The sequence below is a fragment of the Salmo trutta genome, chromosome 13 (assembly GCF_901001165.1).
Source record: "Salmo trutta chromosome 13, fSalTru1.1, whole genome shotgun sequence".
Classification (NCBI taxonomy): Eukaryota; Metazoa; Chordata; class Actinopteri; order Salmoniformes; family Salmonidae; genus Salmo; species Salmo trutta.
Window position 1 is genome coordinate 56457335 of NC_042969.1, and position 22629 is coordinate 56479963.

Here is a 22629-nt window from a genome sequence, read left to right on the forward strand (position 1 = left end):
GGAAGTACTAGCACACTGGATTTACTGAGTGAAGAGGCACCAAACACAGCTGTAATGCCTGCATTCTTATCCTTAATGCTGGGAAATGGATTAGAATAGAGTTGGTAATGAAGCCCAGAGGTATAATGTGCCCCTTCCAATAGTCAGAAAACACAGGCAAAGCTGTGGACAAAATGCTGTGCCCATTAGGCTGGGCATACATGGACGTTACATGTCATCAACTCTAAATGTGTAATTAACTGTGCTAATTAATTAAGCAATAAGGCCTGAGGAGGTGTATATGCATGATGCAAAGCGGAATGCCTGGACACAGCCCTTAGCCATGGTATATTGGCCATATATCACAAATCCCCAATGTGCCTTATTGCTATTATAAACTGGTTACCAACTTAATTAGAGCAGTAAAAACAAATGTTTTGTCATACCCGTGGTATATGGTCTGATATACCATGGCTGTCAGCCAATCAGCATTCAGGGCTCGAATCACCCAGTTATAATAACACATAATTGAAATGTACACTCCTTGTTAAAAATAAAACAAATGTGTCTCCCGTCCCCTTCTTCACATAAACCCTACAGCATGGCAGGTTATGTGTTGTAATACAAATCTGCTGCTGAGCCATGAGATTGAACACCAGAGTATTGGCGTTACCTCCGGTCAGATGTGGTCAACTCAGCTTGGTGCGAGCAATCCTCTCGTTATCACCGCGTTAGTTGTTACGCCTTGACGGGACACCATCCTCCCGACCTGTCCTGCATCACCTGGCCCTTTGAGCCAAGCACACGCGCCTCTCAGCTCCTCAGCGGGTCCTCGCTCGACTTGATAATAAGGTCGCCGCATTATTATTTCAAGGTTATTTCCTTTTCTTTAAGGCCTTTATATTCAGATCCTATGGGAGTTCTTATTTTCACGGCGTTGCTTTGGACCTTCAGTGGAGGTAAGGAAAATCAGGGATTCATTTGTAAGGCTGCTGATCAATCAGTGTATGAGCGTATCCAGTGTTAGATAACGCGTATGTCAGCCGAGTCCATAGCCTGCCTGTTCTAACAGCCTATAGGCATTTTAGTTATAGCTTTGCTTGGGACATTAGCTAAAACGTGTGATTGTAGGCTATTGATTGCAGTTAAGCGGAATGTTTATGCTATTTAGAGCATGTTTATATTTTGATAATGTAGCCTATAAATAAAAACGGAGGGGATAATGGATTGTGCGACAATTCAACCAAAATGACAAAAGTACAAAAAGGTAAATTGGTAGATTTTAAGATTTAGGATCAAGATCGACTTATTACATAATTTGTTTAGAGCGCACCTTATCCGGTCGGTCACTAACGCTAAATCTGTCCGTAGCCTATCCAGAAAGCGGGTTAGGTAGGCTATACAGTTTCCCCTGTGATTGTCTACATATTGATTGCTAGCGCATGTGTGTGTATTGGAAATACTCTTATGTAAAGGTGACATAATAAATCAAGTCTATTTCTACATCATCCTAAATGTGAATTATGTTGTCGCGCACGACAGGTGACGAAAACAGTGCACGTGCGCTCATGTAACTGTTAAACCTAAATCTTTTACAACCATGTCCTGTTTGAATATCCAAATATTGACCCGATGACCATGGTTTGATGTGAGCAGTTTTGTATCAGTGTCAGGGAGTGTTTTGGGAGTAAAGATGCATGTATGTAATGGATGTAATGTTGTGAGAACGGGAGGGTAGGCGTTCTCACATGTATTATATAACAGTGTTATATGAAAATATAACTGCGCTTAAGGATAATGCTCTGTGCATAGTGCGCACTGTGTATAGGTGTTAAAGACACCTATGTGTGTGTGAACATACAGACCCAAATCTCCTTGCCAATTGCCTTGTGTATACAGAGGGTGACTGGAGGCCTGCCAAGCCAATCAACATGGGATTGCAGCTTTAAAGGATCTGTGTCCCAGTTTAGGAAGAAACACTCTCTCTCTCCCACACAACTAGCAGCCCGTTACCATTGACCTCCATTGTCAATTACCAAGTGATTCATGCACCACTGGACTAGCTTTATTGACACAGAGAAGAAGACAGTAGTTTTAATGGGATGTGTCAGGTCGTTTAGCGCTTGTGTAAAATTCATTGGACTCCCTGTGAAGCTGTGAACTAATAACATGGAGATTTCCACTTCCTCCTTGAGGGAGGATTACAAGGTCCTTTTCTGTCCTGTTAGCTGCTTGGCATGTGACTGTCTTGGTCTTAAAAATAGATCCTGCTACTTTTAGGCCAAACAATTCAATGACTTTATTTTTATTCCTGGCAATGTTCAATCACCTCACTATGTATACAGTTGAAGTCGGACGTTTACATAGACATTAGCCAAATACATTTAAACTCAGTTTTTCCCAATTCCTGACATTTAATCTTAGTAAAAATTCCCTGTCTTAGGTCAGTTAGGATCACCACTTTATTTTAAGAATGTGAAATGTCAGAATAATAGTAGAGAGAATTATTTATTTCAGCTTGTATTTCTTTCATCACATTCCTAGGGGGTCAGAAGTTTACATACACTCAATTAGTATTTGGTAGCATTGTCTTTGAATTGTTTAACTTGGGTCAAACGTTTCGGGTAGTCTTCCGCAACCTTCCCACACTAAGTTGGGTGAATTTTGGCCCATTCCTCCTGACAGAGCTGGTGCAACTGAGTCAGGTTTGTAGGCCTCCTTGCTCGCACACACTTTTTCAGTTCTGCCCACAAATTTTCTATAGGATTGAGGTCAGGGCTTTGTGACTTTGTTGTCTTTGAGCCATTTTGCCACAACTTTGGAAGTATGCTTGGGATCATTGTCCATTTGGAAGACCCATTTGCAACCAAGCTTTAACTTCCTGACTGATATCTTGAGATGGTGTTTCAATATATCCACATAGTTATCCCTCCTCATGATGCCATCTATTTTGTGAAGTGCACCAGTCCCTCCTGCAGCAAAGCACCCCCACAACATGATGCTGCCACCCCCGTGCTTCACAGTTGGGATGGTGTTCTTCGGCTTGCAAGCCTCCCCCTTTTTCCTCCAAACATAACAATGGTCATTATGGCCAAACAGTTCTATTTTTGTTTAATCAGACCAGAGGACATTTCTCCAAAAAGTACGATCTTTGTCCTCATGTACAGTTGCAAACCGTAGTCTGGCTTTTTTATGGCGGTTTTGGAGCAGTGGCTTCTTCCTTGCTGAGCGGCCTTTTAGGTTATGTCGATATAGGACTCGTTTTACTGTGTATATAGATACTTTTGTACCTGTTTCCTCCAGCATCTTCACAAGGTCCTTTGCTGTTGTTCTGGGATTGATTTGCACTTTTCGCACCAAAGTATGTTTATATCTAGGAGACAGAACTCGTCTCCTTCCTGAGCGGTATGATGGCTGCGTGGTCCCATGGTGTTTATACTTGCGTACTATTGTTTGTACAGATGAACGCGGTACCTTCAGGCGTTTGGAAATTGCTCCCAAGGAGGAACCAGACTTGTGGAGGTCTACAATTTTTTTCTGAGGTCTTGGCTGAGTTCTTTTGATTTTCACATGATGTCAAGCAAAGAGGCACTGAGTTTGAAGGTAGGCCTTGAAAAATATATCCACAGGTACACCTCCAATTGACTCAAATGATGTCAATTAGCCTATCAGAAGCTTCTAAAGCCATAACATAATTTTCAGGAATTTTTCAAGCTGTTTAAAGGCACAGTCAACGTAGTGTATGTAAACTTCTGACCCACTGGAATTGTGATACAGTGAATTACAAGTGAAATAATCTGTCTGTAAACAATTGTTGGAAAAATTACTTGTGTCATGCACAAAGTAGATGTCCTAACCAACTTTCCAAAACTATAGTTTGTTAACAAGAAATTTGTGGAGTGGTTGAAAAACGTGTTTTAAGGACTCCAAGCTAAGTGTATGTAAACATCCGACTTCAACTGTACATTTAAAAACATGAACATGTAGTGTGTGTGTGTGAGTCTATCAGTTACACATACATGTCAGTACATACACACAACAAGTAGGTCACATGGGGGAGAGGTGTTGTGCTGTGAGGTGTTGCTTTATTTGTTTTTTGAAACCAGGTTTGATGTTCTCTTGCTCTGTATGAGATGGAAGGGAGTTCCATGCACTCATGGCTCTGTATAATACCATACATTTCCTTGAATTTGTTCTGGACCTGGGGACTGTGAAAAGACCCTTGGTGGCATGTCTGGTGGGGTAAGTGTGTGTGTCAGCGTTGTGTGGAAGTTCACTATGCAAACAATTTGGTATTTACAACACATGAGTGTTTCTTATAAAACAAGAAGTGATGCAGTCAGTCTTTCCTCATCTCTTAGCCAAGAGAGACTGGTGTGCATAGTATTAATATTAGCCCTCTGATTACAATGAAGAGCAAGATGTGCTGCTCTGTTCTGGACCAGCTGCAGCCTAACTAGGTCTTCCTTTACAGCACTTGACCATATAACAACAATCAAGATAAGATAAAACTAGAGCCTGCAAGACTTGCTTTGTGGAGTGTGGTGTCAAAAAAGCAGAGCATTTCTTTATTACGGACAGACCTCTCCTCATCTTTACAGCCATTGAATCTATATGTTTTGACTATGATAGGTTACAATCTAAGGTAACACCAAATAATTTTGTCTCCTCAACTTGTTCAACAGCCACACCATTCATTACCAGATTCAGCTGAGGTCTATAACTTAGGAACTGATTTGTACTAAATACAATGCTTTTAGATTTAGAGATGTTCAGGACCCGTTTATTACTGGCCACCATGGGTGAAAGTATATTTTATTTCTTACAGGTACGGGACACCGAAGTCCTCACACACATTTTGTTTTTTGCTCCAAAAATGACAGGGACAAACAGATCAATTAAAACAATGTTATCTGATCCATATAATCGGCCTACGAAAAGGGGAGACACAAATACAATATGACGTCCAATGTCTGTACAGACAGGAGTAAGCTAATTAGGATACATCATTTTGGCAATTTAATTAAATTTATTTTAAGGAAAGCTTAGCTCCACCAGCCTTATGGACAGGCCACCTATGTCTTTTAATGTGGCATAAACACAACTAGGCATGATGTTTTCATCTGATTGTCAAACAATCACTTAACAAAGGCGCTCCGGTAGGCTACCCGCGCATTCACTCACAAAATCATTTCAGCATCCAAACCCCAAACAGTGCACCGTGCACCGCAATTTGATGAATGGAAAGAGACAGTTGTTACAAAACACCTACCTGGAGTGTAATTAAATTCTGTGATTGTCATTAGGCCTATGCTTGTAGCCTGAATTGATGCCTCCACTCTGGTCCACGCACACCTCGGTCTCGGCCACTCATCTGCGCCTTGACAAAACGTACTGTTCTCCTCAAAATACAGCACAATTTGGATGTATACCACCCGGTTTCCACTCAATTCGCTAATTTGTCATGCGGCTAATATGCAGTAATGTTAAATAATGGTGTAATAGCCTATAGTTTTTTGGGCATGTTTTGTGAAGTGAGATAGGCTCACGTTTTACCGGTAGGCATACCCTCACTATTTATTTTACTGGGATGTTGTACTGCCTTACTTTCACCCCTGCTGGCCACCCATTCCAAAACTGACTGCAAGTCTTTGTTAAGGGTTTATGTGACTTCCTTAGCTGTGGTTGCTGATGCGTATATGGTCGAATCATCAGCCTACATGGACACACATGCTTTGTTTAATGCCACCGGCAGGTCATTGGTAAAAATAAAAAAGAGTAGAGGGCCTAGAGAGCTGCCCTGCGGTACACCACACTTTACATGTTTGACATTAGAGAAGCTTCCATTAAAGAAAACACTCTGAATTCTATTAGATAGATTACCATGAATCCATGATATGGTGGTGGAAAAGCCATAACACATAAGTTTTTTTAACAACCGGTAATAGTCAATAATACACTATATATACAAAAGTATGTGGACACCCCTTCAAATTAGTGGATTCAACTATTTCAACCACAGCTGTTGCTGACAGGTGTATAAAATTGAGCACACAGCTACGCAATCTCCATGGACAAACATTGGCAGTAGAATGACCTTACACGTTGAAAGTCACTGAGCTCTTTAGTATCTGTCATAGGATGCCACCTTTCCAACAAGTCAGTTTGTCAAATTTCTGCCCTGCTATAGCTTCCCCGGTCAACTGGAAGTGCTGTTATTGTGAATTGGAAATGTCTAGGAACCACAACACCTCAGCCGCGAAGTGGTAGGCCTAAGCTCACAGAAAGGGACCGCCTAGTGCTGAAGCGCATAAGCTCACAGAAAGGGACCGCCTAGTGCTGAAGCGCATAGTGCGTAAAAATCGTCTGTCCTTGGTTGCAACACTCACTAATGAGTTCCAAACTGCCTCTGGAAGCAACGACAGCACAATAACTGTTTGTCGGGAGCTTCATCAAATCGGTTTCTATGGCCAAGCAGCTACATACAAGCCTAAGATCACCATGCGCAATGCCAAGTGTTGGCTGGAGTGATGTAAAGCTCCCCATCATTTGACTCTGGAGCAGTGGAAACGTGTTCTGTGGAGTGATGAATCACACTTCACCATCTGGATGTCTAACAGACTAATCTGGGTTTGGAGGATGGCAGGAGAACGCTACCTGCCCCAATGCACAGTGCCAACTGCAAAGTTTGTTGGAGGAGGAATAATGGTCTGGAGCTGTTTTTCATGGTTCGAGCTAGGCCCATTGGTTCCAGTGAAGGGAAATCTTAACGCTACAGCACACAATGACATTCTAGACGATTCTGTGCTTCCAACTTTGTGGTAACAGTTTGGGGAAGGCCCTCACCTGTTTCAGCGTGACAATGCCCCTTGCACAAAGCTAGGTCCATACGAGATCGGTGTGGAAGAACTTGACTGGCCTGCACAGAGCCCTGACCTCAACCCCATCGAACACCTTTGGGATCAATTGGAACGCAAACTGAGAGCCAGGCCAAATCGGCCAACATCAGTGCCCGACCTCACTAATGCTCTTGTGGCTGAATGGAAGCAAGTCCTGTTACGAATTTGCAAAATGTACAATAGGTTACAAATTTGCAAAATGTACATTATGTTACAAATTTGCTCAATGTATGAGATGTTACAAATTCTAGCTAGGTGGCTAGGTGGCTAATGTTAGCTAGGCTAGCGGTTAGGGATACATTTAGGAGTTAAATTAAAGGGTTAACCTCTCTAGGGTAGGTGGCACCAAATCGTCCCACCTACGTAACAGCCAGTGGAATCCTGTGGCGCGTTATTCAAATACCTTAGAAATGCTATTACTTCAATTTCTCAAACATATGACTATTTTACAGCATTTTAAAGACAAGACTCTCGTTAATCTAACCACACTGTCCGATTTCAAAAAGGCTTTACAACGAAAGCAAAACATTAGATTATGTCAGCAGAGTACCCAGCCAGAAATAATCAGACACCCATTTTTCAAGCTAGCATATAATGTCACAAAAACCCAGAAGACAGCTAAATGCAGCACTAACCTTTGATGATCTTCATCAGATGACACACCTAGGACATTATGTTATACAATACATGCATGTTTTGTTCAATCAAGTTCATATTTATATCAAAAACCAGCTTTTTACATTAGCATGTGACGTTCAGAACTAGCATACCCCCCGCAAACTTCCGGCGAATTTACTAACAATTTACTAAATTACTCACGATAAACGTTCACAAAAAGCATAACAATTATTTTAAGAATTATAGATACAGAACTCCTCTATGCACTTGATATGTCCGATTTTAAAATAGCTTTTTGGTGAAAGCACATTTTGCAATATTCTAAGTAGATAGCCCGGCATCACAGGGCTAGCTATTTAGACACCCAGCAAGTTTAGCCTTCACCAAACTCCGATTTACTATTAGAAAAGTTTGATTACCTTTGGTGTTCTTCGTCAGAATGCACTCCCAGGACTTCTACTTCAATAACAAATGTTGGTTTGGTCCCAAATAATCCATAGTTATGTTCAAACAGCGGCGTTTTGTTCGTGCGTTCAAGACACTATCCGAATGGTAAATAAGGGTTACGAGCACGGCGCATTTCGTGACAAAAAAATTCTAAATATTCCATTACCGTACTTCGAAGCATGTCTGTTTAAAATCAATTTTTATGCAATTTTTCTCATAAAAAAGCGATAATATTCCGACCGGGAATCTGCGTTTAGGTAAATAGACGACAGAAAATAAAGCACGGGATCGACTCGTGCACGCGCCTAAGCCCATTACCCTCTTATCGGCCACTTGCCAAAAGCGCAAATGTGTTTCAGCCTGGGGCTGGAATTACATCATTCAGCTTTTTCCCGGGCTCTGAGAGCCTATGGGAGCCGTAGGAAGTGTCACGTTACAGCAAAGATCCTCAGTCTTCAATAAACAGAGACAAGAAGAACAAGATCTTGTCAGACAGGCCACTTCCTGTTCAGAATCTTCTCAGGTTTTTGCCTGCCATATGAGTTCTGTTATACTCACAGACACCATTCAAACAGTTTTAGAAACTTTAGGGTGTTTTCTATCCAAAGCCAATAATTATATGCATATTCTAGTTACTGGGTAGGAGTAGTAACCAGATTAAATCGGGTACGTTTTTTATCCGGCCGTGTAAATACTGCCCCCTAGCCCTAACAGGTTAAGGTTAGGGTTAGGGGAAGGGTTAGCTATAAGGGTTAGGGTTAGCGTTTGGTGGAAGGGTTAGCTAACATGCTAAGTAGTTGCAAAGTAGCTAAAAAGTAGTAGAAAGTTGCTAATTAGCTAAAATGCTGAAGTTGTCCGTGATGAGATTTTAACTCGCAACCAGCCACCCTACTTAAGTAGCCATCTGTCTTATGTAACCATACCAAACGTAACATATCATACGAATTTGAGTGTCCCGGATTTACAGTTATTAGGTTACGTCTAGTCTATGAGACCAGGCTGGCAAGTCTCATGTTTGAACCAGTAAAGGCAGCTTTACCACTATTGGGTAGTGGAATGACCACTGCTTCCTAACTTTCAAACTTACAATACTTTTCTTTCATTATTAATTTTTTTATGCATGAATACGATGGCTCACTGTTCGTTGTTGGCATTTCTTGCCTAAATTTGCCCACTTTGCTGATTTAAATAATTGGCAACGTCAGATGGTTTTGTGATGAATAAGCAATCTTTTTTTATATCATTTATCTTGGCTTCATAATACAGTTTCTTCTTTTTTTGTTGAGTTTAGTTACATCATTTTTCAATTTGCAGTAAATCAGCCAGACTTATTAGCCACTCATTTTGCCCCATCTCTTTCAACCATACAGTTTTTCAATTTCTCATCAAACCATGGAGCCTTAAAAGGTCTAACAGTCAATTTCTTAGCAGGTGCAGGTTTATCAATAATTGGAAGAATCAATTTCATAAATTCATAAAGTACAGGATGCTCCTTATTAATCACATCAGCCCAAGAAATATTTTTAACATCATCCACATAAGAGTCATAGCACAATATTTTGTATGATCTCTTATACACTATTTTAGTCCCAGCTCTTTGTAACTTTGTCTTTCCTGGATATAGTCACTATATTGTCATCACTGCATCCAATGGGTATGGTATTAGTAAAAATGTGATCAATACATGTGGATGATGTTGTTCCTGTAATGTTTGTAAACACCCTGGTAGGTTGATTAATAACCTGAACCAGATTACAGGCACTGGTTACAGTGAGAAGCTTCCTCTTGAGCGGACCGCTTGATGAAAACCAGACAATATTCATGTCCCTAAGAAAGTAGATCTCTCTGTTTACATCACATACACTATCAAGCATTTCATATACATTTTTTAGATACTGATTGTTAGCACTTGGTGGCCTATAGCAACACCCCAAAATAATAGGCTTTAGATGAGGCAGGTGAACCTGCAACCACAACACTTCAATAACACTTGACATGAGATCTTCTCTAAGCATTACAAGGATATGGCTCTGAATATATACAGCAACACCTCCCCCATAAGCATTCCTGTCTCTTCTATAGATGTTATATCTTCATATTGCTACTGCTGTATCATCAAAATAATGATCTAATTGAGTCTCAGAAATGGCTGTATGCGCTTATACAGTATGTGAATGTTATCTGATGTGAGCAAGTTATTGATTTCATGAACCTTATTTCTAAGGCTACATATATTAATATGGGCTAATGTCAGCCCATTCCTGGGTATCTTATCAGAGATACACATAATATGTAAAAGAGCAAACGAAGCAAGAGAAAAAACTAACATTCAGCAGACCATTAATCAATTGGTGTGTTATTGTTGACAAAATATGCAATTATTTGGAAATACTACATTTCTTTCTCTCTCTCTCTAGTGGGATGCCTTCCTCTATCCCCCTCTCTACAGGTTGGAAAGGTCAGAGACAAAGTGTTTATGTTATCGCTCTGATTTTTTTATGAGTGTATTACAACACTGCTAACATATTATGGTAATTGATATTGATGCTGCAATAGCTAATTGACTGTGTCCGACTGTCCTCTGTGTGCATGTGTTTGTGTGTGGGTGTGTTTGTGTGCGTGTGCCCTCAGGTTGCTGACTGTATTCAGCACTCTCTGAAGAGTAACGGCGGTGTGCCACATTCTGGCTGTGACAAGCGGAAAACAGGTGACAGCGCCTACCTTATCTCTTATCTGACATAACCTCCCTCAGCTGCACAAACGCACTAGGTCACACAGTGCACTTTTCACCTGTATTCACTATGACATTGTAATGCGTCAACATTTTGATTTAGTTTATCATGACGATGGAATCATTACTTACTGTTCGTGAGGAATACCCTTTACATTTGACTATAATGCTGTTCATTATTTCATCAATTTAATCAATCTTCCATTACAAATATTCACAGAAACACCTGTCACTCAGGCAGATAGGTATGATTATGTGTATTTTGATAAGATGGACATGGTCAGTGTTGAGCAACCAGTGTTGTGTTGTGCAGATGATGCTGTCAACAGGCACCAGGGTCTCCTGAGAGAGCTGCAGGAGCTAGCCCAGAAGGGTCAGTCTGACTACGGTTATTAGCTAATACTTTACTAGTGAAGTACCCAGGGACGGGCTGGGATCAGAAATTGGTACACAGTGATATGGAATATCAAAACAAACTGACTTATTAAGTGAATCAGTGTAATTGTTGCAATAGCTTTGCTATGCTATGTTGGTTTATAGTCAGGTAATTATACATGTAAATAACTGTGAGCGGACCAAGTCATTTGGTGTCACTCTAAAGCGGAAAGGTGGAATAAACGAGTCAAGAGTAGGTTTTCTTGATTCAACACAGTCCTCTATTGAGGGATTTCTGACAATACAAACACTCCAACACAGTCAATGAGAATCTCCAAAGGAACAACATACATCTTCTTCTTTATATGACACAGGATCACATTACGATTATCTTCAAACTATAACAACAATCACATATTCGTCACCGTCTTAATGGATCTTCTTGGATAGCACCTCTCTCTCCGTAGCCATTCCCCAGAGATAGTTTATCTTCCCCCTTTCTGCCGGTTCCATCCTCTCTCTTGTAGGGGAAAGATAATATCTCATTGGTACCGTCAGCTGTGCTTAATTGACTCTGGTTACCTTGTCTCACATGCCTTGTTGGGCTACTATCCGTGATCCCAGCCTGCCCTCTGGTGGTCCTTCCACAGAACATGCAAATCAGGATCAAATATTTTTAAACATGTTTTGTTGTACTTGTTGTAATATGCTTTGAATTGTACAGTAACTATCTACTTCAATTTACTTTATTCTTACAGAGAGGGAAAAAGAGAGAGAGTATGGGAGGGAGAACGAGAGATATGAGGAGAACCAGGCTGAGGGAGAGAGGGACAGAGAAGGGAGGAAGGAGGAGCAGAATGATGACCAGAAGGAGACTGAGAAAGAAGAACTGAGAGAGAAAGAGACGAAGGCAGAAGGGGTAGAGGAGGAGGAGAAGGTGGAGATGAAGGACAGAACAAATGAGGGGATAAGGGAAGAGCCCAGACTGGAGGAGAAAAGGGGGGATGAGGAAGAGAGCCCCAAAGAGCTGGAGGAGCTCCTCGCAAAGGAGATAACGAAAATAGGAGAGGAGGAAAAAGAGGACAGGGAGCTTGAGGAGCTGCTCAAGGAGCTGAAGAAGAAAAGGTACGAGTCGGTGAAGGAGAAAGAGCTCCAGAGAGGGTCAGAAGCAGAGGAGAATAGGAAGAGGGATGAGGAGGAGGAGCAGAAAAAGGGAGAGAAAGAGCAGCTAGATATTCTTGAGAAGGAAGAGAGGAAACGCAGCGAGGAGAGGAAGAACAACGAGGTGGAGCTGCTGGTGGAGAAAGGGAAGGTGGAGCGGGAGCTCAAGGAGCTGCTGGAGGAACAGGACAGCATGAAGAATGTGGAGAAGGAGAAAGAGAGGGAGGAAAAACAGGAGGAACTGGAGGAGCTCCTCAAAAAGATGAAACGCGTGCAAGAGGAGGAGGAGCAAGAAGAGGAGGAGAGGAAGAGAGGGAATGCCGGGGATGAGGCGAAAGTGGACAAAGAGAGCCAGAAGGAGGGAGTGATTCACAAGGAATTGGAGAAGGTGAAAGAAAGAGAGAGTGAGAATGTGGTTAAGGAGCCTCAGCAGAAGAGAGTGATGGAGAAAGCGAGTGATGAGTCGACCCGTCAGTTTGAAAAGGAGAGGAACAGGGACGATGATGATGACGACGATGATGAAGAAGCAGGCGAGGAAGATGAGGATGAAAACAATGAGGATTGGGAAGAGGAAGAGGAGGATGAGGACAAAAAGGAGAATGTTGAGGAGGATGAAGGAGAGGTAAGTGGGCGAGAGTCAACAGGATTTAGCACAACTGAGCTTGTAAAGTTGATATTGTAATTGTTAATTGACTATGTCTCTCTGTGTGTGCGTGTGCGTGTGTGTGTGTGTGTGTGTGTGTGCGCGCACCTAACACACTGTCTGACCTGTTCTGTGTGCCTACAGGAGCTTCTGGAGATTGAGGCAGAGCTGCGAAAAGTGGCTGCAGAGCTTCGGGAGCTTCACAGGAGTCATTAAGTTCTAAATTACACACACACACACACACACACACACACACACACACACACACACACACACACACACACACACACACACACACACACACACACACACACACACACACACACACACACACAGAAAGACAAACAACACAAAACAGACAAATAACGACACAATGCAGCTCTCTCTCTCTCATGCTATCACACATAGAAACACACACAACTAACATACTTAGTAACATGGTATAGTCATAATGCTTTTGATGGGATGTACTTCTGTAAGTAGTTGCATTTTAGTATAAGCATACAGGTACACTTCTCCCCATCCCCTAACTCTCATATTGCATTCAGAGATTGCAAGTTCTTCAGATGTCAGTCTTTCTGTGTGCTGCCATTATCAAAGATTGTTTAGTAGGCAAGATGTACAACCTTGCAAAGCTATAGTTAGTCTACATCTCATGATACTTGGGAAAGAGGTCTCCTTTACGATATGTCTCGTGTGTATATTTTGTGCAATAATTAAAAATCAGTGTGTGGGATTTGTTACGGTCATTGTGGCTTTTAATGTAAGCAATGTATCACTGTCATTTGTAATATTGACATTTCGATTTCTATGATTGATTTCCATGTGTATGTCAACAAAATGTGAGGATTGTGCTATCTGGCTAATGCACTGTTAATAGCAGACTGTTAATGAAGAACTGGGGTAACACTCCAGGAGAATCTTAATTGCAAAATCTTTGCGTCCTCTCTCCTTTTCAAAACTCATTGGAAGAGAAGACCAGAGGGGAGGGACATCTGGCTTTCTCATCCAATGGGTTTTGAGAAGGAGATGAGGACGTGAGGAGTATTCAACTGAGATCTTCCCTCAGAAAGAAAAGGTGTGTGACCACAGAAACCTCTTTAGTATTGATGTACACTACCGTTCAAAAGTTTGGGGTCACTTAGAAATGTCCTTGTTTTCCATGAAAACATACATGAAATGAGTTGCAAAATTAATAAGAAATATAATGAAATAATAATTGTGTCCTTCAAACTTTGCTTTCGTCAAATAATCCTCCATTTGCAGCAATTACAGTCTTGCAGACAGTTGTGAATTTGTTGAGGTAATCTGAAGAGATTTCACCCCATTCTTCCTGAAGCACCTCCCACAAGTTGGATAGGCTTGATGAGCACTTCTTACGTACCATACGGTAAAGCTGCTCCCACATCTGCTCAATAGGGTTGAGATCCGGTGACTGTGCTGTCCACTCCATTATAGACAGAATACCAGCTGACTGCTTCTTCCCTAAATAGTTCTTGCATAGTGTGGAGCTGTGCTTTGGGTCATTGTCCTGTTGTAAGAGGAAATTGGCTCCAATTAAGCGCCGTCCACAGGGTATGGCATGGCATTGCAAAATGGAGTGATAGCCTTGCTTCTTCAAGATCCCTTTTACCCTGTACAAATCTCCCACTTTACCACAACCAAAACACCCCCAGACCATCACATTGCCTCCAACATGCTTGACAGATGGCGTCAAGCACTCCTCCAGTATCTTTTCATTTTTGATCCGAACACCTCAAACTTAGATTTGTCTGTCCATAACACTTTTTTCCAATCTTCCTCTGTCCAGTTTCTGTGTTCTTTTGCCCATCTTAATCTTTTATTTTTATTGGCCAGTCTGAGATATGGCTTTTTCTTTGCAACTCTGCCTAGAATGCCAGCATACCGGAGTTGCGTCTTCACTGTTGACGTTGAGACTGGTGTTTTGCGGGTACTATTTAATTAAGCTGCCAGTTGAGGACTTGTGAGGCGTCTGTTTCTCAAACTAGACACTGTACTTGTCCTCTTGCTCAGTTGTGCACCGGGGCCTCCCACTCCTCTTTCTATTCTGGTTAGAGACAGTTTGTGCTGTTCTGTGAAGGGAGTAGTACACAGCGTTGTGCGAGATCTTCAGTTTCTTGGCAATTTCTTGCATGGAATAGCCTTCATTTCTCAGAAGAAAGGTCTTTGTTTCTGGCCATTTTGAGCCTGTAATCGAACCCAAAAATGCTGATGCTCCAGATACTCAACTAGTCTAAAGAAGGCCAGTTTTATTGCTTCTTATATCAGAACAACAGTTTTCAGCTGTGCTAACATAATTGCAAAAGGGTTTTCTAATGATCAATTAGCCTTTTAAAATGATAAACTTGGATTAGCTAACACAACGTGCCATTGGAACACAGGAGTGATGGTTGCTGATAATGGGCCTCTGTACGCCTATGTAGATATTCCATAAAAAATCAGCTGTTTCCAGCTACAATAGTCATTTACAACATTAACAATGTCTACACTGTATCAATGTCTACACTGTATTTCTGATCAATTTGATGTTATTTGAATGGACAAAAAGTTGCTTTTCTTTCAAAAACAAGGACATTTCTAAGTGACCCCAAACTTTTGAACGGTAGTGTATTTCTTATGCTGTAACAGAACAAGGGTCAAAACATAATGATATAAAATTATGTTATTTTAATCTTTAATAAGATGAGCATGATTGTTCCTTTAGTTCTTTTTGTTTGTAGTTTGGGTCACCCAGGTGGTCAAAAGTAATAGTAATAGAAAGAGAATGAATGGGAATGTCCGTTCTAATAATGCTATTTCTATGGTCAGGGTGGCGCCCCAGCTCTTCTCCCAGCTTTGCACTCTTATCTTAACCAGCCAAGGAAGTCTAAAGAGAGGCACGACTACACTAAAGCCATTTCTAGAAATTTGATCATAATAAACAATGACTGTTCTAAAACGTTGTTTTTAAGTTGGTAAGATATTGATATTCATCGTCATCGTTTTTCATAGTTTGTGATCTCCACTGTTACGCAGCCATGTTGGAATAAGAAATGTTAGGAATCCCCCACATGTTTAATCAATATAAGTGCATTATGTGCTACAAAGTTGCATGGTTAATAACATAGGTGGAGGAACAACAATAACTGCAATACAAGAATGAGAATAAGAAGTCAGCTTATTAAAACCTATAAAGCTATAACAATGTACATATTAAAAACAAACGATGATGATTTTCTGTAAATGTACTTTATGTCGTTAAAATGCATCATAAATAGACTTAAATATAAACACTCCTTTTCTATCTAACATTAATTTACAATTATAAACTGGGTGGTTTGAGCCCTGAATGCTGATTGGCTGACAGCCGTGGTATATCAGACCATATACCACGGGTATGACAAAACATTTATTTTTACTGCTCTAATTTTATTGGTAACCAGTTTATAATAGCAATAAGGCACCTTGTGGGTTTGGGGTATATGGCCAATATACCACGACTAAGGGCTGTATCCAGGCACTCCGCGTTGCATCGTGCTTAAGAACAGCCCTTAGCCGTGGCACATTGGCCATATACCACACCCCCTAGGGCCTTATTGCTAAACTATATAATACTGGTAACTGTTGGGACTCATATAAAACTAATATAAAACACATGAACACCATGTAAGAAGTCAAACAGGCTACTCACTAGGTGTTGTGAGATTTACTCAAGAATGTATACCATTTCAACATTTAGAAATGTTTTTACCAAATGAATTTTACCAGCAAAGGGTTGTGGATTGTAAGTGGGATGTAAAGGACAAATTAGTGGAGGTCAACATTTGTAATTGTACTGGCCCAATCAGAGTCCTGCATCTGTGCCTACTGTGTCTTATATGCTACATGTCAATCAATAAAAGCACAGTGTATAATATTTCTCAATCCTTGTTACTTCTATAATAGTAGTGGTTGGTTGTCTTCATTTACTGATCACAGTCTCTGTATATTCCTTTCAAAATCCTGGCACCTATGTGACTGTAAGAAGAGGTAACTCAGACCCAGTTTATGAGATATATTTAAAGGCAACCATTGTCAATTAGGTGTCCTACTTCCAGGGGCTTTCTGGATGTATCAGAGAGGATGAGCCAGGTCAGGGTCAAGGGTCAACAGTGAACCCACGTCGGAGTTTAGAGTTCAGCCTGGGGGGCTGAGGGAGCAAGAGGACATGTTGCCTGGGGGACTTCCAGTTCCCGGGGATCCAATACTGACTCAATGTGACTGAGGAGGGAGGAGAAGAACTGAGGCACTCCCTCATAGCCTGGAAGAGGGGGATGGAAAGATATGGGTGATGAGAGATAGAGAGAGAACATAACATTGAGTAAGAGTGAGCAAGAGTGAAAGTGTAACATGGAAGCAAATACAGCAGTATAAAGTTACTTTCAGGACTGTAAGTCGCTCTGGATAAGAACGTCTGTTAATGACCTAAATGTATAATGTAAATGAAAGATGGAAAAGCCCAGTGACCTGGGAAGATGCTGATGTTGATGATAGTGAGGGTGTGTGTGTCGATGCTGACGATGACGTCCACCCCGAACAGAGCCATGCCCAGCTCTGCCCTCAGATCCCTCACTGGGGCCAACATGGCCTCACCAATGGGGGGAGGCAACCTCGGCACCTTCTCATCCAGCTGAGACACAACACCACAGGACACAGGACAGATGATCAGTTCATCTGTTCAGGGTCCGTATTCACAAAGTGTCTCAGAGTAGGATTGCTGATCTAGGATCAAGTCCCCCCGTCTATGTGATCTTATTCTTTATGATCTAAAAAACCGAACAAATCCTAGGCCAGCAATACTACTTTGAGATGCTTTATGAATGCAGGCCCTGGATAGCACAAGACCTATTGTAGACAGTGGGTCAAGTAGAACAGGGTAAAACAGATTGAATTCAATTGTACAGGAATCAGTACCAGTGAATCAAATTGAACATAGTTGATTGCAGTGGTGTAAAGTACTTAAGTAAAAATACTTTAAAGTAGTACTTAAGTAGTTTTTTGGGGTATCTGTACTTTACTATTTATATTTTTGACAACTTTTACTTCACTACATTCCTATAGAAAATATTGTACTTTTTACTCCATACATTTTCCCTGACAACCAAAGTACTCATTACATTTTGAATGCTTAGCAGAACAGGAAAATTGTTAAATTGACGCACTTATCAAGAGAACATGTGGTCATTCCTACTGTCTCTGGCCTGGCGACTCACCAAACACAAATGTATCTTTTGTAAATAATGTCTCAGTGTTGGAGTGTGCCCTTGGCTATCCATACATTTTAAAAACAAGAAAATGGTGCCGTCTGCTTTGCTTAATATAAGGAATTTAAAATGATTTATACTTTTACTTCTACTTTTAATACTTAAGTATATTTTAGCAATTACATTTACTGTTGATCCTTAAGTATATTTAAAATCAAATACTTTTAGACTTTTACTCAAGTAGTATTTTACTGGGTGACTTTCACTTTTACTTTAATAACTTTCTTTTAAGGTATCTATACTTTTACTCAAGTATGACAATTGGGTACTTTTTCCACCACTGGTTGATTGTCAAAGTGGAGGTTGTACTAACTGCAGTGAGGTTGGAGAGGACTCTGGCTTGGACACCTCGTGGCTGTTGAAAAAGATTGTCTTCCTCTCTGGAGTCACAAAACACACCATAGACATTAGGAAGACGTTTTATTGAAACAGATTATTAAAAGCACAGTATAAGCATGCATGAGAGAGAGAGAGAGAGAGAGAGAGAGAGAGAGAGAGAGAGAGAGAGAGAGAGAGAGAAAGGAAGGAAGAGAAAGCGAGAGAGGGAGAAGAAGAGGTGAGGGTGTATCCACACTGACCATGGGGTCCAGGGGAGAAGTTGTTCAGCGAGGGCCTCTCCACAGTGAAGTGGTCCTCTCCCAACACAAACACCTTGTGCAGGACGGCACCGGGGTTGACGAAGCTCTGCAGCAAACAGGGAGGGTGGCCATCTGACAAACCAGCCATACTGAAGATCAGAGACATTAATGGTATGGAGAGAGAGCAGGGACACTAAAGTCTGAAGAACTAGAGGGAGAGCCATGGGCCAATAAACACCAATACACATCTATAGAGAGAGATCACAGTGTCAACAAAGCAGCATTACTCAGAGCCACACAAAAAGGCAGAAAATGTAAACAAATATATGCAATTTATGGGAAATTATGCAAGAAAACTCTGAGCAATAGAAAGACAGACAGTCTCTTACCTCATGGGAGCGGGATCCATGAGCCACCCTGGTTTTACAGACTAAGAGGAAGAGGAATAGTGAGGTGTGAGGAAACACAAATCAAATCCAATGTTATTTGTCACATGCGCCAAATACAACAGGTGTGGACCTTCCCGTGAAATGCTTACTTACAAGCCCTTGGCCCTTAACAAACAATGCAGTTTTAAGAAAATAGAGCTAAAAAAATATTTACTAAATAAACTAAAGTAAAAAATGTAAAAGTATCACAATAGATAATAATGCAATGCTCTACTTTCCGGGCTACCTGGATAAAGCACTAAATAAACTTCAGTTAGTGCTAAACACGGCTGCTAGAATCTTGACTAGAACCACATTCTTTTATCATATTACTCCAGTGCTAGCCTCTCTGCACTGGCTTCCTGTTAAGGCTAGGGCTGATTTCATGGTTTTACTGCTAACCTACAAAGCATTACATGGGCTTGCTCCTACCTATCTTTCCCATTTGGTCCTGCCATACATACCTACACGTACGCTACAGTCACAAGACGCAGGCCTCCTTACTGTCCCTAGAATTTCTAAGCAAACAGCTGGAGGCAGGGCTTTCTCCTACAGAGCTCCATTTTTATGGAATGGTCTGCCTATCCATGTGAGAGACGCAGACTCGGTCTTGACCTTTAAGTCTTTATTGAAGAGTCATCTCTTCACTAGGTCCTATGATTGAGTGTAGTCTGACCCAGGGGTGTGAAGGTGAATCGAAAGACACTGGAGCGACGAGCCGCCCTTGCTGTCTCTGCATGGCCGGTTGCCCTCTCTCCACTGGGATTCTCTGCCTCTAACCCTATTACGGGGGCTGAGTCACTGGCTTACTGGTGCTCTTCCATGCCATCCCTAGGAGGGGTGCGTCACTTGAGTGGGTTGAGTCACTGACGTGATCTTCCTGTCCGGGTTTGCGCCCCCTTCGGGTTTGTGCCGTGGGGGAGATCTTCGTGGGCTATACTCGTCCTTGTCTCAGGGTAGTAGGTTGGTGGTTGAAGATATCCCTCTAGTGGTGTGGGGGCTGTGCTTAGGCAAAGTGGGTGGGGTTATATCCTTCCTGTTTGGCCCTGTCCGGGGGTATCGTCGGATGGGGCCACAGTGTCTCCTGCCCCCTCCTGTCTCAGCCTCCAGTATTTATGCTGCAATAGTTTATGTGTCGGGGGGCTAGGGTCTGTTGTATCTGGAGTATTTCTCCTGTCTTATCCGGTGTCCTGTGTGAATTTAAGTATTCTCTCTCTTTCTCTCTCTTTCTCTCTCTCTTCTCTCAGAGGACCAGAGCCCTAGGACCATGCCTCAGGACTACCTGGCCTGATGACTCCTGGCTGTCCCCAGTTCACCTGGTCATGCTGCTGCTCCAGTTTCAAATGTTCTGCCTGCAACTATGGAACCCTGACCTGTTCACTGGACATGCTATCTTGTCCCGGACCTGCTGTTTTGGACTCTCTCTCTACCGCACCTGCTGTCTCTAACTCTGAATGATCGGCTATGAAAAGCCAACTGACATTTACTCCTGAGGTGCTGACCTGTTGCACCCTCTACAACCACTGTGATAATTATCTGAACCTGCTGGTCATCTATGAACGTTTGAACATCTTGGCCATGTTCTATTATAATCTCACCCGGCACAGCCAGAATAGGACTTGCCACCCCTCATAGCCTGGTTCCTCTCTAGGTTTCTTCCTAGGTTCCGGCCTTTCTAGGGAGTTTTTCCTAGCCACTGTGCTTCTACATCTGCATTGCTTGCTGTTTGGGGTTTAGGCTGAGTTTCTGTACAGCACTTTGTGACATCGGCTGATGTAAAAAGGGCTTTATAAATCAATTTGATTGATTTATTGATAATAAACAGCGAGTAGCAGCACTGTAAAAACAAAGAGAGGGGGGTGTCAATGCAGATAGTCCGGGTGGCCATTTTATTAATTGTTCAGTAGTCTTATGGCTTGGGGGTAGAAGCTGTTTAGGAGCCTTTTGGACCTAGACTTGGCACTCCGGTACTGCTTGCCATGCGGTAGCAGAGAGAACAGTCTATGACTTGGGTGACTAGAGTCTTTGACAATTTTTTGGGCCTTCCTCTGCCACCGCCTAGTATATAGGTCCTGGATGGAAGGAAGCTTAGCCCCAGTGATGTACTGAGCCGTACGCACTACCCTTTGTAGCGCCGAGCAGTTGCCACACCAGGTGGAGATGCAACCGGTCAGTATACTCTCGATGGTGCAGCTGTAGAACTTTTTGAGGATCTGGGGACCCATTCCAAGTCTTCTGAGGGGGAAAAGGTGTTGTCGTGCCCTCTTCATGACTCTCTTGGTGTGTTTGGACCATGATAGTTTGTTGGTGATGTGGACACCAAGGAACTTGAAACTCTCAACCCGCTCCACTACAGCCCCATCAATGTGAATGGGGGCGTGTTCGGCCCTCCTTTTCCTGTAGTCCACAATCAGCTCATTTGTCTTGCTCACGTTGGGGGAGAGGTTTTGGTTCTGGCACCACACTGCCAGGTCTCTGATCTTATTGTTGTCAGTGATCAGGCCTACCACTGTTGTATCGTCAGCAAACTTAATGATGGTGTTGTAGTCATGTTTGGCCACGCAGTCGTGAGTGAACAGAGAGTACAGGAGGGGACTAAGCACGCACCCCTGAGGGGCCCCCATGTTGAGGATCAGCGTGGCAGATGTTGATGCCTGCTCTTACCACCTGGGGGTGGCCCGTCAGGAAGTCCAGGTTCAAAATAAATTGAAAGGGGGTGGAGGGGTGCCATGTACGACTGACGTGTTTTCCGTTTGCTCCCGCAGTATTCTTAAAGTTTCTGTGAATTTTGCAGCGGAACCGTATTTATTTTCAAATATTAGTTTGGTGATCCCTTTCCGTAAAAACAAAGACTACTTTGCTTTCAAATGTCAGCATGTCGACGAAGCATAAGGCCAAAAACAAGACTTTCAGAAAACCCGGCCTACAAGACCCACTCTCATCACCGCCCTCTCCTGAGTCTGAGGGCCCGGGGACTCACACTTTACCCGGGGGTGCGGCTTGGCCTGGCGGCGCTGAAATGAACATTCTCAAGGCCATCAAACTACTACGCTCTGAGATAGTTGAAATGAAAATGGAGGTAGTTGCTACGATTGAGGCCCGAATACAGGAGGTTTCTGAAACTTTAAAAGCAGATCTAACCATCCTGCGGAACGAGACGGTGCCGGCAATCACATCACTCAAAACAACAACAGAGTTGCACACTACAAAGATTGCAGCACCTCCGCTACCGATGTCCCCGACTTAACTACCTCCCTGGAGGCTGACGTGAAACTCCTGGCTGTGGATTTGAAAAAGGTGCAGGAGAGTTGTGTGAGTTTAGAGGGATTCTCTCGCCGCAATAACCTGAGACTGGTATCGGTCCCAGAGTCAGTGGAAATGCCTCGCACCACGGATTTCGTTTCTGGGCTGCTGAAGGATGTTCTTGCCTTGGATGAGAAGCCCCTGATTGATCGTGCCACCAGTCA

At 42.3% G+C, this 22629-nt stretch overlaps 1 protein-coding gene across 1 annotated transcript; it reads left to right on the forward strand.

Annotated features, from left to right (window-relative positions):
* Positions 1 to 445: 445 nt before the first annotated feature.
* LOC115206108 (golgin subfamily A member 6-like protein 22) lies at positions 446 to 14036 on the forward strand. Its single transcript, XM_029772703.1, has 6 exons — positions 446 to 938; positions 10361 to 10401; positions 10575 to 10650; positions 10988 to 11047; positions 11808 to 12832; positions 12998 to 14036. Exons 1-6 carry the CDS (start codon positions 893 to 895, stop codon positions 13067 to 13069), a joined length of 1320 nt encoding a protein of 439 aa, XP_029628563.1. The 5' UTR covers positions 446 to 892; the 3' UTR covers positions 13070 to 14036.
* The last annotated feature ends 8593 nt before the right edge of the window (positions 14037 to 22629 follow it).

What these genes read in the sequence shown, in the direction of transcription:
- LOC115206108 (XM_029772703.1), top strand. Translation starts at nt 893, where the DNA reads ATGGGAGTTCTTATTTTCACGGCGTTGCTTTGGACCTTCAGTGGAG. An exon ending in GCTTTGGACCTTCAGTGGAG is followed by an intron (nt 939 to 10,360) that starts GTAAGGAAAATC and finishes CTCTCTCTCTAG; the next exon opens with TGGGATGCCTTCCTCTATCC. An exon ending in CTGTGACAAGCGGAAAACAG is followed by an intron (nt 10,651 to 10,987) that starts GTGACAGCGCCT and finishes TGTGTTGTGCAG; the next exon opens with ATGATGCTGTCAACAGGCAC.